The sequence below is a fragment of the Theropithecus gelada genome, chromosome 1, assembly GCF_003255815.1.
Source record: "Theropithecus gelada isolate Dixy chromosome 1, Tgel_1.0, whole genome shotgun sequence".
NCBI classification, from domain to species: Eukaryota; Metazoa; Chordata; class Mammalia; order Primates; family Cercopithecidae; genus Theropithecus; species Theropithecus gelada.
The window spans coordinates 51,865,931-51,882,800 of record NC_037668.1 but is presented as its reverse complement, the minus strand read 5'-3'; the positions used below and the strand labels follow the sequence as shown (position 1 = coordinate 51,882,800).

The 16,870-nt window shown below is 37.0% G+C and overlaps 1 protein-coding gene across 1 annotated transcript in view; it reads left to right on the top strand.

The window, feature by feature from the left end:
* STPG1 (sperm tail PG-rich repeat containing 1) overlaps nucleotides 1-16,870 on the top strand; it is a 56,432-nt gene that overhangs the window by 455 nt on the left and 39,107 nt on the right. Inside the window, exon 2 of the mRNA XM_025378471.1 lies at nucleotides 12,472-12,609. Coding sequence (XP_025234256.1) covers nucleotides 12,540-12,609 — 70 coding nt within the window. The 5' untranslated portion in view covers nucleotides 12,472-12,539. The remainder of the gene's footprint in view (nucleotides 1-12,471; nucleotides 12,610-16,870) is intronic.

The following is a 16,870-nucleotide window of genomic DNA, read 5'->3' as shown; positions in this document are numbered from 1 at the left end:
CTGTCTTTGAACTGAAGCCTCCCAACTTTTGCGCACTCGCGGAGGCTGAGCCAGAAGGGTCGGACGCCCACGCCTCTCGCAGGAGGTCGGTGGAGCAGGCAAGCCCCAGCTGTCACCACTTTTCGGGTGGAACCACCGAGGACACGCCCCGACGCAGGGGCAACTACCATGGTGGCTTCTTCCCGCCCTCGGGGCTCCACCTAGCTCGGCCCTGGAATTCCACAAGCACCCCCAGCTCAGGGGGTGTCCCCCAGCAAACGACTTCCCTGCTCTGGGCCCTGGAATTCCGCAAGCACCCCAGCTTAGGGGGTGTCTCCCAGCAAACGACTTCTTTGCTCTGGGCCTCGATTTACCCATCTGTAAAATAAAAGGGTGAGATTGGAACCTGGTGGTTACTAGCGCGCCGCTAAATTTCCTTCCAGCTCACTGACACACTTTCTCAGCCTACGAAGACTATCGAATGGGTTATTTACCTGAGAGTGCTTTGAAAAAGTGTAGACTGCTTTCAAGATGCTTATAACTGAGTAGATAAAAATCCCTACGGTCGAAACTACTCAGGACATCCAAAAAAATTCCATCTAAAGTATACATAGTTTAGTACATGTTTGTATACCCTGTACAGTAACATGTATAGTGTAAACTATGTGATAATACTTAGCATATATAACTTTTAAAAACATAAAAGATGATAAAATGAAACTGTGCCTATAGTTGTGACCATGTGAGCTGTCCTTATGGAATCTAACTCCTGCAGGAAAGATGAGCTCATCTATACACACAATTGCCAAAAAGGGTCTACCTCTAGTATTCATTCATTCATTCATTCCACAAATATTTATGGAGAAAATACTATTTTTTAAAAAGTCTCATTACTATTATTATTATTATTTTTGTACAGACAGGGCCTCACTATGTTGCCCAGGCTAGTCTTGAACTCCTGTCTCAAGCCATCCTTCCCCCTCAGCCTCTCAAAGTACTGGGATTACAGGTGTGAGCCACCATGTCCAGCCAATGGAGCAAATACTATATACCAGGAAATAGACTGAAGATTCAGAGATGAACTTTCTTTTGGGGAAGATCATAAATAAATAAACATACAATATAATGTTGGGTAGTGAAAAGTGCTTTGAAAAAGCAGAGTAAGGGGCTAGAGAGAGAGATTGGTTAGTGCTGCTTAAGAGAGGGTGGTCAGGGAAGTCATCCCTAAGAAGGTTTGAACAGACAGTCTCGTGAATTTGGTGACAGGACTGCAGGATGATGCCCCAGTACGGTGAAGAAAGGAGCTCCCCGTGCAACAAGGAGGTATATGGCAAAAGCCAAGAAGGTCCCATGTGGAGAAGAAGATTAATCTTTAGGTGGTGAGGCATGACAACTGCCTTCAAATTCTTACAGACTAGTCGTATAGAACAGTGGCTTTCAAACAGTTTGACTGTGACTCATGGTAAATGCATTTTATATTGTGATCACACGCATATGACAAACTAAAACTTCACAAAAGACTACAGACTCTGACTTGCATTTTGAAAATCACCAATGTGGAAGAGAAATGAGACTTATTTTGAGTTGATTCCAAGGGTGGGAATTAGGACGGGTAGAAAAAAAAAAGAATCAGCTTTGATTCAGGAAGGAACTTCCTAGCAATTAGAACTGCCCAACAGTGAACTTCCCCCAGGAGTTTTTAAACTGTGTTCTGATGAAACCTAGCATTCTGTGAATATTCAAAAGAGTCAAATATTTGCCGCCCACCCAGGCATCCCTTATTTGCTTCATATTTTGAAAACTGTATATAATATTCTAACTTCAGAAACCGAACCAGGTCAGGCACTGTGGCTCACTGTAATCCCAGTGCTTTGGGAAGCTGAGGTGAGAAGATCGCTCGAGGCTAGGATTTCAAGACCAGCCTGGGCAGCATAGTGAGAAATTGTCTCTACGAAAAATTTTAAAACTAGCCAGGTGTGGTGGCAGGTGTCTGTAGTCTTCCAGCTACTCTGGAGGCTGCGGTGGGAGGATCACTTGAGCCCAGGAGTTTGAGGTTGCAGTAAGCTATGATTGCACCACTGCACTCTAGCAACTGGACAACACAGCAAGATCCTATTTCTAAAAATAATAACAACAAACCAATCATACCCACTCGGGTACTAAATGTCAAAATTTAGCAAGTTAATATTTAGTGTGTGCTGCCTGAGAGATTATTAGAGGTTAAGGAGTGAGTAGAAGTCAGACTTCCTGAGTCAAAGCCTGATTCCACCTTTCTTCTAATGTGACTTTGGGCAAGTCACTTAACCCCCCACCAAACTTCAGTTTTCTCATCTGTGAAAAATGGGGATTATACCTCACTGGATTGTTGTAAAAATTGCACGAGGTATTCCATAGAAGACATTTAGGACTCTATAGACTCAATAAATGATAGCTATTATTTTAAGTTGTTAATTTGATATCCCTGTGCATATATTAAAACCTACATTAATACAAGCCTGCTGCAGGACAGGCAGTATTAACCACTTCACATGGATCAGCCTGAGAGGAAGGTACTGTTATCACTCCCAGTTTATGGAGGAGAAAATGGGCTCAGAAGGTTAAGTGACTCATCCAGAATCAGAGCTAAGTGGCAGAGCATAATCTTGAACTCAGGACTGGATACTCTGGACTGCTGCACTGGCCCCCACCTAGGAATTGCTTAAACATATGTTGTTGATTCACAAGGTGGTATATCTTCACTGCTCTTTCTTAGATTCTAGGCCCGTGCCATCCTGTCATGAACAGTTATACAAGCAAGTGGACCAGTGAGGCACATTTGGGCAGTGCTCTGTTCACATCTGGCCTGCACCTGCTCTCATCCTGCCTTCACAGGTATGCAGTGAGAAGACTGGAATAGTGTAGTCTTTTGGTGGTAGGATTGGGGATTGTTTTTCATTTGTCTGTTTGTTTGTTTTGAGATGGAGTCTCACTCTGTTGCCCAGGCTGGAGTGCGGTGGTGCGATCTTGGCTCACTGTGACCTTCACCTCCTGACCTTCTCCTGCCTCAGCCTCCTGAGTAGCTGGGACTACAGGTGCACACCACCATGTCTGGCTAATTTTTGTATTTTTAGTAGACATGGGTTTTCACCGTGTTAGCCAGGATGGTCTCGATCTTCTGACCTCATGATCCACCCGCCTTGGCCTCCCAAAGTGCTGGGATTACAGGTGTGAGCCACCGCGCCTGGCCGTGGATTGGGGATTATTTAAAATTTTTTTGTAACATCATATTTTCTTAAATGCTGACAGTGTACATACATTATTATTACAGTAGTCCTCCTTTATTCAAGGGGTATATGTTCCAAGACCACCAGTAGATGCCAGTGAAACAGTGGATAATACCCAAACTGATTACTGTCAATCAGACTGTTTCCGTTCATATCTTCCACTCACAAATTTAATGCTTTTTCCATCTTGAGTAAGCACTTGTCATGCTCTGTGGCTACTTACAGTCTGAGGTGAAGCACCAAAACTAGCACCAATTTTTTTTCCCTTTGAAATTTCATGGATAAAAGTTTTGTACTTACTGTAGATCTTAGCAGCCTCAGAATACAGTTTTTTCTTGCCTTATTAAGTCAAGAACGTTCACCTTTTCACTTAAAGGAGGCACTTTACAGCTTCTCTTTGACATGTCCAAAGTGCTGGCATCAGTACTCTTGTGCTTTGGGGCCATTATTAAGTAAAGTAAGAGTTACTTGAACACAAGCACTGAGACAACGTGTCAGTGGATCTGACAATCGTGATGGCTACTGAGTGACTAATGGTGGAGTAGCAAATACAGCTTGAATGTGCTGGACAAGGATGATTCACATCCCAGGTAGGGTGGAGTCAGACGATACGAGATTTCATCACATGCCTCAGAATGGTGCATAATTTAAAGCTGATGAATTATTTATTTCTGGAATTTTCCATTTAGTATTTTCAAACCACAATTGACCATGGGTAACTGAAACTGGAAAATGAAGCTACAGACAAGGTGGACTACTGTATAATAGGAAGCTTACTATTTTTCTAATCACTCATAATTCAGGAACACTAATGCATTTTTTAATAACAGCTTTATTAAAGCTAGGGCAGTAGATGGTTCTTACTAAAATGGTATAACATTGAGGGGTGGTAAATGAATAGTGGCTGCTTTGGTTATTTTTTGAGACAGGGTCTCACTTTGACACCCAGGCTGAAGAGCAGTGGCATGAACATAGCTCACTGCAGCCTTGACCTCTTGGGTTCAAGTGATCCTCCTGCCCTGGCCCCTAAGGTAGCTGGGACTACAGGTGTATGCCACCATACCTGGTTAATTTTTATATTTTTTGTAGAGACGGAGTTTCACCATGTTGCCCAGGCTGGTCATGAGCTCAAGCTATCCCCCAACTTCAGCCTCCCAAAGTGCTGGGATTACAGGAGTGACCCACCGCACCCAGCCCTAGCGGCTGCTTTCATAGACACTAAAAGACCTTGTTAAGCTGGATTGGTGATTGTACTTTGATCATTATTGACTTGTTTCTGTTGTTTTGAATCTCTTAATTTCTTGAAGAATGTCAATAATTCTATTAAATATCAAATTTTTGGCATAGATTGTCCACCAAAAAAAGTTGAGAATTGCTGCTGTGAGGATTACAGACTAAAGTAAGGAGAAATACTGTGGGGAAAGGGACTAGTAGAGCATCAAATCATTTATTCAATCCTTTACTCATTAGTATATATAAATGGTATAAGTTCCTTAGGGAAAAAAATGGGCAAAGTGAAACCCAAGTCTGCTAATGAAAAATAATTGCTATGGAAATTACATTGTGCCCTTGCTATTAACAACTAAAAAGTAGTTAAATATGTTAAACAACTCACAATGGACAACAGGCACAGTATAATAATCCCTGAAGGAAGAAAAACAAGGTGAGTCCTACAATTGCCCCCATTTAGTACTGGGGTCAGTTTTTAGGTCATATTGTAGGAAATCCAAATGAATTCCAAATGAGTTGAGAAGATAAAAATAAGTCAGAGAGGCCAAAGAGGCTAGAATTTATAGGGAGAACCCTAAAGGAAGGAGCTGCACCAAAAATGTTCAGAAACCTGAAAGAGAGGTCTCTTTACATTTTTGGCTGAGCAGTAATCTGCACATGCATGAGAATGTGCTAAGATGGTCATTAGCACATTAACATAAGATTCTCATGCACATGCATGAGAATAAACTAAGACTGGGGAAATACCCACCAAAAGACCATAGGCTGAACAATTTCTGGGGTTTAAACAGATCTGGGAATGTTTCATGTTACCATAAACCAGAATGGAGAGACATGGTATTAGATAGGAATTGGGTAGAGTTCACAGAAAGGTCATGCCTTAGTAGTGGGGATAAATTATTCCCAGAGTAAAAGCTGCTCTGGACTTGCCGTAACAGTTTGAAAGCTTGAAAGGGTCAGATGGATCTACAAGTTACTGAAAAGTGTTCCACATCCTTTACAGGAATATGTCAAAACCCAGCACTCAGCAATGTAAAATTCAAAATGTCTAATATCTAATACAAAATTACCAGACATGAAAAGATACAGGAAATTATGACCCATATCTGAGAGGAAAATCAACCATAGGAACAGACTTAAAAATGACATATTATATAATTAGTATAAAGAAACCTTAAAGCAGCTATTATGAATCTTACAAATATGCTCAAGGATGTAAAGAAAACTGAACACAATGAGGCTAGAAATGGAAGACATGGAAAAAGAGCCCAAATGTAACCTCTAGAAAGAAAAAATACAATATTTGAAATAAGAATACAATAGATGGGATTTGCAGCTGAGTAGAGACTTCAGAAGATCAGTGAACTTGGCTGCGCATGGTGGCTCATGCTTGTAATCCCAGCACTTTGGGAGGCTGAGGCAGGTAGATCACAAGCTCAGGAGTTCAAGACCAACCTGGCCAAGATGGTGAAACCCTGTCTCTACTAAAAATACAAAAATTAGCCAGGCATGGTGGCGGGCACCTGTACCCAGATACTCGGGAGGCTGACACAGAGAATTGCTTGAAGCTGGGAGGCAGAGGTTGCAGTGAGCCAAGACTGCACCACTGCAATCCAGCCTGGGTGACAGAGCGAGACTCCATAAAAAAAAAAAAATCAGTGAACTTGAAGACATGACAATATAGACTACCCAAATGAAGGGCAGAGAGAAAAGAGACTTAAAAATAATAAACAGAATATCAATAACCTTTGGGAAAATATATCTAATATAACTGTAGCCCCAGGAAAGAAGGGAGCAGAGGTAGAAAAAAATTTGAAAAAATAATGGCTGAATATTTTCCAAATTTGATTAAGACTATAGCCTGCAGATTAAAGAAGTTCATTAAAACCAAACCCAAACATTAAAGACATAAAGAAAATTATGCCAAGGTACCATGAAAATAAAACTGCTGAGAGGCACATAGAGTTGTCAAAGTAATAGAAATAGAAAATACAATGGTGGTTGCCAGGGGTTGCAGGGAAAAAGGAATGGGGAAATACTGAGGAAACACCATATTGTAGGAAATACTGGGGAAGTACCGTATTAGTTAATGGGTATAGCATTTGAGTTTTTCAAAATGAAAAGATTTACAGAGACGGATAGTGGTGATGCTTGCACAACATTATGAATTTCAATTCCACTCAGCTGTACACTTAGAAATGGTTGAGATGGCAAATTTTTATGTTACGTGTATTTTACCATAATAAAAAATTGGGAAAAATCAAATAGCTGAATGAAAGTAATACACAGAAAAGCTTAAAATTTGATGGATAAAAAAAGAATTATTACTTACAGAGGAATCAAAATAAGAATTACAGTGGCCGAGGCGGGCGGATCACGAGGTCAGGAGATTGAGACCATCCTGGCTAACACGGTGAAACCCCGTCTCTACTAAAAATACAAAAAATTAGCCAGGCACGGTGGCGGGCGCCTGTAGTCCCAGCTACTTAGGAGGCTGAGGCAGGAGAACGGCATGAACCCAGGAGGCGGAGCTTGCAGTGAGCCGAGATTGTGCCACTGCACTCCAGCCTGGGTGACGGAGTGAGACTCCGCCTCAAAAAAAAAAAAGAAATACAGTGGACTTCTCATCAGAAACTATGCATGTCAGAAGACAATGGAATAATATAAAAGTTCTTGGGAGAGGTAGGAAGACAAAAGAAAAAAACTATGAACCCATAATTCTATACCCAGTGAGAATAACTTTCAAAAATAAAAGAAAAATAAAGACCATTTCAGACAGACACAAACCTCGAGAATGCAGTATCAGAAGACCTGCACTACATGAAAAGTTAAAAGAATTTCTGTAAATAGAAGGACTATGACACTAGAAAGAATCTTGAATTTACACAAAGAATTGAAAAGCACTGGAAATGATAAAGTTAAAATACATTTTTTTCTTATTTTAATTTCTTTAAGAGATAATTGAGTGTTTAAAAACAATATGAAATTAATAATATATGTAGAAGTAAAATGTATACAAAAGTAACAGAAAAGATGGAAGGTAGGAAATGGAAGTGTATTGTAAAGTTCTTACATTATATGTGAAGTAGCGTACTATTATTTGACTGTGATAAATTAAAGATGTATACTGTAAACCTTAAATCAATCACTATACATAATTATAGCTAATAAGTCAGAAATGAAGATAGGGATCATAAGAAATATGCACTTAATCTCAAAGGATCCAAGAAGAAAGAAACAAAGGCCCATATAACAAGTAGGAAATTGATAGGTTTAAGTCCAGCCTTATCAAGTGCTACATTAAATGTAAAAGTTCTAAACACTCCAATCAAAAGGCAGAGTTTGATTAGATTAAAAACCAGGACATAATATATGTTGTCTTTAAAAAAACATCTTTAAATATAAAGACACATTCCTTCCAGCAGAAGTGTGAAGAAAACTCAATAATTATATATAAAGATACAAGCAGGTTAAAAGTAAAAGGACAGAAAAAATAGAGTGTGCTAATAGTAATCAAAAGAAAGCTGGAATGGCCATGTTAATATCAGAAAAATAGACTTTAGAACAAGGAATATTACCAGGGATAAAGCAGGGTATTTCATAATGATAAAGGGGTCACTTCACCAAAAACATAAAAATTATAAATGTTCATGCACCTGGTAATAATGCTTCAAAATACACAACAACAATCGACAAAGCTTAAAAGAGAAATAAACAAATTCACAATAATATAATATGGGAATTTCAACACTTCTCTCTTAGTATTGATAGAATGAATACATTGGAAATCAGTAAGGATGTAAAAGACTTGAACAAACTATCAGCCAGTTCCACCTAACTGACATTTATAAAAACCGCCATTCAACAACAAAAGGAAAATTCAAATCAACAACAAAAAGATAACCAGAGAATCCCCCTGACTACTTGGAAATTAAACATCAGACTTCCAAATAAGCCAGGTATAAAAAAGAAATTACAATGAAAAAAAAAAAGATACTTTAAACTGAAAGAAAAATGAAAACACAACATGTTAAAATATATGAGATGCTACTAAAACGGTGCTTACAGGAACATTTAAGATATTAAATACATGTATCAAGAAAGAAGAAGGCACTGGGTGCAGTGGCTCATGCCACCTGTAATCCCAGCAATTTGGGAGGCCATGGTGGGCAGATCACTTGAGGTCAGGAGTTTGAGACCAGCCTGGCCAACATGGTGAACCCCCATCTCTACTAAAAATACAAAAAATTAGCTGGATGTGGTGGCAAGCGCCTGTAATCCCAGCTACTGGGGAGGCTGAGGCAGGAGAATCACTTGAACCTGGGAGTTGGAGGTTGCAGTGAGCCCAGATTGTGCCATTGTACCCCAGTCTGGGCAACAAGAGTAAAACTCCGTCTCAAAAATAATAATAATAATAATAATAATAATAATAAAAAAGAAGGATCTAAATTCAATTATTGAAGCTTCCACCTAAAAAGCTAGAAAGAGAAGAACAAATGAAACCCAGTGTAAGCAGGAAGAAAGAAAAGATAATCATAGAGGTCAATGAAATAGAAAATTTAGAAAAACAGTAGAGAAATATCAATAAAACCACATGCTGTTTTCTTTTAAAAAAATCAATACATTGGTAAACTTCTAGCCAGACTTGCCAAAAATATGTAAAACACAAATTACCAGTATCAGGAATGAAGTAGGGACATGACTACAGAATCTGCAGATATTGCAAGGATGATAAATAACTTTATGCCAGTAAGTTTCATGACAGATGAAATGGAAACATTTTCTTGAAATATACAAATTACCAAAGCTCAGTTAAGAAGAAATAGATAATCTGAAGAGCCTGTATCTATTAAGTTAATGAACTTTATCATTAAAAATCTTCCCACAAAGAAAACTCCAGGCCCAGACGGCTTCACTTGTAAATTTAAGGAAGAACTAACATAAATTTTATACAAACTGTGCCAGAAATTAAAAGAGAAAAAAAACACCTTCCAACTCATTTCATGAAGCAAGCATTACCCTGATGCCCAAATCAAAGACATTTTTAAAATGAAAAAGAAAGCTACAGATTAATAGCCCTCGTGAACACAGATGCAAAAATCTGTAACAGAATTTTAGCAAATTGAATCCTTCAGTATATAAAATATATGATAATATCTTATGACCAGGTAGCATTTATTCCAGGAACACTAGGTTGTTTTAACATTTGAAAATCAATCAATGTAATTCAATTAATATATTCACAGAGAACGATTATATGATCATCTCCATAGATGCAGAAAAAGTATTTGATAAAATTGATCACCTATTCCTGTTAAAAAACTCTTAGGAAACTAAGATTAGAAGTGATAACAAGGTTTTATTAAAAAACCTACAACTAACATTGTACTTAATGCCGAAAGACTGAATGCTTTCCCACTCAAGCCAGTAACAAGACAAAGATGTCCACTATTGTCACTTCTGTTCAACATTGTACTGGATGCCCTAGTCATTGCAATATTACAATAAAAAGAAATAATAGGCATACAAATTAGAAAGGAAGAAATAAAATATTTTATTCATATATGACATGATTACATATGTAGAAATTCCTAATTGACAAAAAAGCTACTAGAACTAAAAAAAAAAAGTTTAGCAAGGTTGCAGGATACAGTATCAATATATAAAAATTACTTAAATTTCTGTACACCAGCAATAAACAGTTAGAAATTTAAAAAATTTTAAGACCATTTTTATGACATAAAAATATGAAATACTTAGGAATCAGTTTAAGAAAATATGTGCAATATTTGTACACTGATAACTGTAAAATATTGCTGAGAAATTAAATAATATCTAAATAAATGGAGAGTATACCATATTAATGGAATATAACACTCAACAAAGTTAAGATGTAAATTCTCCCTAAATTGTTCTATAGATTCAATGCAATCTCAATCAAAATCCAGGGAGGTTTTTTTTTGTTTTTTGGTTTTTGGTTTTTTTTTTTAGCAGAAATTGACCTGTAAGTTATATGGTAAAAGGACTAGCACAAGAGCTAATATAGTCATAATAATTTCGAAAAATAAGACAAAGTTGGAACCACCTGATTTTAAAACTTATTCTAAAGCAAGATCGTGTGCTGTTGGTATAAGGATATACACAGAGTTCAAAAGATCAGAATAGAGAATCTAGAAATAGCACTATATATATCTAAATAAACACATACACACCCAGTAGATTTTTGATGAATGTGCCAAGATAATTCAGTGAAAAAAGGATATTCTTTTTAGCAGATGGTGCTGGATTAATTGAATCTCCAAATGTGATAAAATGAACCTGACCCTTACCTTAATACCATATACAAAATTTAATTCAAAATGGATCCTAGGCCTAAATGTAAGAGCTAAAACTATACAACTTCTAAAAGAAAATGTAGGAGAAAATATTTGTGACCTAGGCAAAGGTTGCTTAGATCTGACAAAAGAAATCTTAAAACCTTAAAAGAAAATTTTGACAAATTTGATCAAAATTTTAAAATTTGCATTCAAAAGATAATGTTAAGAAAATAAAAAGGCAGACATCAGCTGGGGAGCAAATATTTTCAAAACATATATGGTAAAAGGCTTGTATCCAGAATGTATTAACTTTTACAACTCAGTAATAACCCAATGAAATCCAATCGTTTTTGGTTTTTGTGGTTTTTTTTTTTTTTTTTTTTTTTTGAGATAGGCTCTTGCTCTGCTGTCCAGTCTGGAGTGCAGTGGCGTTATCATGGCTCAGTGCAGCCTTGATTTCCTGGGCTTAAGCAATTCTCCCACCTCAGCCTCCAGAGTAGCTGGGACTACAGGCTGGCTAATTTTTTATTTTTTGTAGAGACGGGGTCTCACTATGTTGCTTACGCTAGTCTCGAACTCCTCACTTCAAGCAATCCTCCTGCTTCAGCCTCCCAAAGTGTTGTGATTACAGGTGTTAGCCACCATGCCTAGTCCCAATTTTTTTGTTTTAAAGGCAGAAGATTTGAATACACTTCACTAAAGAAGATAAATAAGCACATGAAAATGACACTGAGATACCACTGTAAAATCACTAGAATGTCTAAAATTAACAAGATTGAGCAAACACATGTTAGTGAAATGTAGAACAATTGGAACAAAGTACTGATCTATGCAACAATATGGAATAATTTCAAAAGCATTACACTAAGTGAAAAAAGACACAAAAGAATGTCTACTCTATGATTGTACTTGTGTGACATTGTAGAAAGGCAACAATTGTGACAGCAGAGCAGTGGTTGCCAGAGCACTGGTTGGGAGGGTACTGACTGCAAAGGGACACAGGGAGCTTCTCAGCATCATAGATAGATTAATATCTTAATAGTGGTGGTATTTAACTCAACTGTAAACATTTGCCAAAACTTGGAATTGTACAACTAACCCTGATTAATTTTATTTGTATATACATTGTATCTCAGTAAAGCGAAATTTAAATAAAAATAGGCCAGGTGTGGTGGCTCACACCCATAATCTTAGCACTTTGGGAGGCAGAGGCAGGCAGATCACCTGAGGTCAGGAGTTTGAGACCAGCCTGGCCAACATAGTGAAACCCCGTCTCTACTAAAAATACAAATTACAGGTGGTGGGCGCCTGTAATCCCAGCTACTCAGGAGGCTAAGGCAGGAGAATCACTTGAACCCGGAGGGGGAGCGGAGGCGGAGGTTGCAGTGAGCCAAGATCACGCTGTTACACTCCAGCCTGGGTGACAAGAGCGAAACTCCGAATCAAAAAATAAAAATAAAAGCCAAGCCTTCGGTAGTTCTGTCAGCAACATCAACAGTGACTTCTTATGCAGTTCCTATTGCAGGTAGCACAGCGTGCTTGGGGCTTTGGGTCACTGGACTTGGTAGATCTCAGCCGGCACCCATACCATTTCTGTCTACCCTGTAGATAGAACAGAACCCATTTGCAATAATTAACCAATGTGAAATGATCTCTACAAATGCTGTGTTGTGCTGTTTCAGGTGCTTAGGAGAACATGCAGTAGAGCTTTTCATCAAACAAATGGAACTCGTCATAGTATTTTGCTAATATGGACAACTCTGCACAGAAAAATGAACTCACTGGCAAACATCCCAGACGTGCCATTGAAGTACAGAAAGGTACACGTGTCTTTGCAGGGAGGAGATAGCCCCTGACATATGCTTATTTTAGTACATAAGAGCAAATTTTGGGGGAATAGTAAATCCTGGGTTATATCCACAGGGCCATCCTTATAGGCATATCAGATAGATGATTTTAGGCCCTACTGTTTCAATTGTGATGATTAGAAGAAACTGTGAGAAGAAAGGATGAGAGAAGAAGGAGGAAGCCTCTTTAAAAATAAAAAACAAATAAACAAAACCCAGACTTGTTATTTCCATGTATCTGGTAAGAATCTCTATCCTCAAATTTAGATATGTAAGATATCTTTTTTTATTTCCTGGAACCCAACTTGAGGTATGACTGCAAACCCCCATTCTGCTGGGTTGTTGGAAAGGATAACTCCAGCCATTATCAGCATAAATCCTATCTCCCTCACGGCTGTTTCAAGCTTGGAACTTTCCCGATAGTTAGTGTAATCCCGGGAGGCTGGGTTGGGGAGGGGAGGAATACTCAGGTCATTGGTCGACCATCCACATTGGTGAGATCCCCAGTGTCCCAGCTCACGTGCTCCCTTTGGTTTTGCTAGTTTTCTGGCAAACTAGTGTTCTGGTTTGTTAGTGTATTGTGGGCCATACCTGTGGTTTAGGAATTATTGCTGAGACTGGAAACATCATTTTGAGTCCTCCTAGGCTCTAGCGCTTTTTCTTTCAAGGCTATTATCACCTCCCTGGTGGGCTTCCAGAGTCACTGCTGGTCTCAAATCCAGAGGAATCTCTCTCTCTTCCTCCCATCCTCTGATTTTGCACTCTCTTTTTCTTCAATATTTCTTTAAATTGAAGCATAAGTATACATTCAGGAAAAGCGCACAAATCCTAATTGTATAGCTTAATGAATATTCACAAAGAAGACACCACCTGTGGAATTACTTCTCAGACCAAGAGAGAATGTCAGCAGCATCTCAAAAGCCCTTGTCCCTTCTCAGATATGATCTCCCTTCCCCACAAAAGTAAACACTACGATTATCCTGACTTCTCACATCATTAACAACTTTAGTTTGTTTTTGAACATTATGTAAATGTGAATCATACAATATGAACTCTTTTCTCTCAGGCTTTTTTCACTTATGTTTCAGAGATTTAACTTCATGTTGTTTTATCTTATGTATCAGTAATTTGTTCATTTTATTATTCTTGTTTGAATATACCACAATTTATTTATCTATTCTACTACTGAAGGACATTTAGGTTGTTTCCAGTTTGGGGCTATTATGAATAAAAACTTCTGTAACTATTCTTGTGCTTGTCTTGTGGGACACATATTTATGTATTTCATGGGTCTATACCCGAGGAGTGGAACCGCTGGGTCATAGGGTATGTTTAGGGTAAGCTTAGTTGATATTGCCAAACGGTTTTCCAAAGTAGGTGTGCCAATTTTACCTCCTTACAAGCAATATATGTGAATTCCACCTGCTCCAAATCCTCACCAACATTTTAAGCTCATAATAGTTTTAATTTGCATTGCCTTAGATCAATGAGATTGAGCACTTCTTCATGTTGACTGGCCTTTTGGATATTCTCTTTGGAGAAGTGACTGTTCAACTTTTTTGCCCATTTTCTTCTGCTGGGTTTTTCTTTCTTTCTTTTCTTTCTTTTTTTTTTTTAAATATATATTTATAGGCGTTCTTTAAACCATTCTGTCCTTATTTATAGGGGTTCTTTAACTATTCTAGAAACAAGTCATTTGTTAGCTATAGGTAAATGTCTTCCCCTATCCTGGGACTTTCCTTTCCACTCTCTTAACAATGTGCTAAGAAACGGAAACTCTTGATTTTAATATAGCCCAATTCATCAATCTCTTTATATTTAGTGTATATGTCTATTCTATTAATACTTAAGAAATCTTTGCCCATCCCAAGATAGTTTCTTCTAGAAACTCTATTACTTTACCTTTTACATTTAGATCTACAATTCACTTGAAATTGTTTTTGTATGAGGAAGACACCCAAGTCTGTTGTTTTCCATGTTGACCCAGCACCACTTATTGAAAGGCTGCTCATTCTCTACTACTCTGTATTGCTGTTGCTATCTTTGTCATAAATCAAGTGTCCAGGCATATGCAGCTCTGCTTCTGGATTATTTATTCTGTTCAAATATCATACTGTCCTAGTTACTGTAACTTTATAATAACTCTTTAGTAGCATAAGCCCTTCAACTTTGTGCTTCTTTGTTTATGCTGGCTATTCTTGACCCCAGTGCATTTCCACATAAATTTATTTTACTTTTTTATTTTTAATTTTTATGGATATGTAATAGTTATACATATTTATGGTGCACATGTGATATTTTGATACAAGCATACAATGTGTAATGATCAAATCAGAGTAGCTATAAAAATTTTACAATCAGCTTATTAATGTCTTAAAAAAATCTCTACTCTCATTCTAATTTGGATTACATTGATTCTAGAAATCAATTTAAGGATAATTTACATCTTTACAATAAATATTAACTTTTCTAATCCATGTATAGATCCTTTTAAGTTACCTTAAATTGTTCTCAATGTTTTAGAGTTTTCTTTGTAGAAGTCTTACATATCTTCGTTATATCTATTCTAGGCATTTGATTTTTATGCTGTTATAAATGGTAATTTTAAATTTTATTTTAAATTGTTTGTTGCTGGTATACAAAAATATTAATTGATTTTTGTATATTGACCTTGATTCTGGCGACCTCACTAAATCCAACTATTACCTCTTATAGGGTATCCATAGATTCTTTTGCAATTTCCCCATATTCAATCTTGTCATCTGTGAAAATGACAACTTTATTTCTTCCTTTCTCATCCATATATTTTATATTGTATGTATTTTTAATATATTTTATGTAGGCATTTGTATTGGCTAGAGACCTTCAGTACAGTGCTAAATAGAAGGATGATAGCAGTTGTACTAGTTTCACTCCCTATCTCGAGGGAGAGCTTTTAATATTTCACAATTTGGTATCACATTTGCTATAGGCTTTTGTTATAGACACCTTTTATCAGATTAACAAAGTTTGCTCCTATTCCTAGTTTGCTAGAGTTTTTCTTTTAATCATCAAAGAATATTAGATTTTATGAAAAGCTTTTTCTGTATCTACTAAACAGTTACTTCACCAAAAAAAAAAAGATATACAGAGGGAAAATAGCATATGAAGGAATGCTCAGCATCATTAGTCATTAGGGAAATGCAAATTAAAACCACAATGAGATACCATTACATACCTAATTGGATGCCTGCGATTAAAAAGACTTCCCATTGCTGATGAGAATGTGAAATCATGGTAATTTTCATACACTAATAGTGGGGATGTACGAAAGTACAATGACTATGAAAAATAGTTTGGCAGTTTTTTAAAAAGTTAAACATCCGATCTAGTCATTCCACTCCTAGGCATTTACCCCACAAAATGAAAGCTTATCTCCATTTAAAGACTTGTAGATAAAATGCTAATAGCAGTTTTATTTGTAATACCCCAAAACTGGCAACAACTCAAATTTACATCACCAACGAATAAACATCATGTTTTTATACAACGGAATACTACTCAACAATAAAAAGCAATGGAGTATTGATATATCAGCAACAGAGATGAATCTCTTAGTAATTACGGTGAGTGAAAGAAGCCAGATAAAAAGAGTACCTGTTACAGGTATATGATTTTTGTTTTTTTTAATCTATTGAGATACTCATTTGGTTTTTCTTTTTTAGTTCGTTAATATGATGAATTATATTGATTTTCAAATGTTAAACTATTTTTGCATTACTGGGGTTGGTCATGATGTATTATCTTTTTATATATTGTGTATATATATGTTTATATATCGATTTGCTAAAATTTTTCTAAGAATTTATGTATTTACGTATATGAGGGCTCTTGATCCCTAGTGATCTTTTTCCCTCTTGTAATGACACCGTATAGTTTTGGTATCAGGTAGTGGTTGCCTCATTGAATGAGTTTGGAAATGTCTTTTCCTCTTCGGTTTTCTGGGACAGCTTGTATGGAATTGATAGGTGGAGTGTTCTATAAATGCCAATTAGGTCAGGTTAGGTAATAGTTTTGTTCAAGTTTCATATATCTTTACTGATCTATCTACTTGTTTAAATTATTGAGGGAGATGTTTTGAAATCTCTGACTATAATTTTGAAATTTTCTATTTTTCTTGCAGTTTTATCAGTTTCTGCTTCTTATATTTTCTATCTCTTTTTATTGGGTGCATCAGCATTTAGGACTCTTAGGT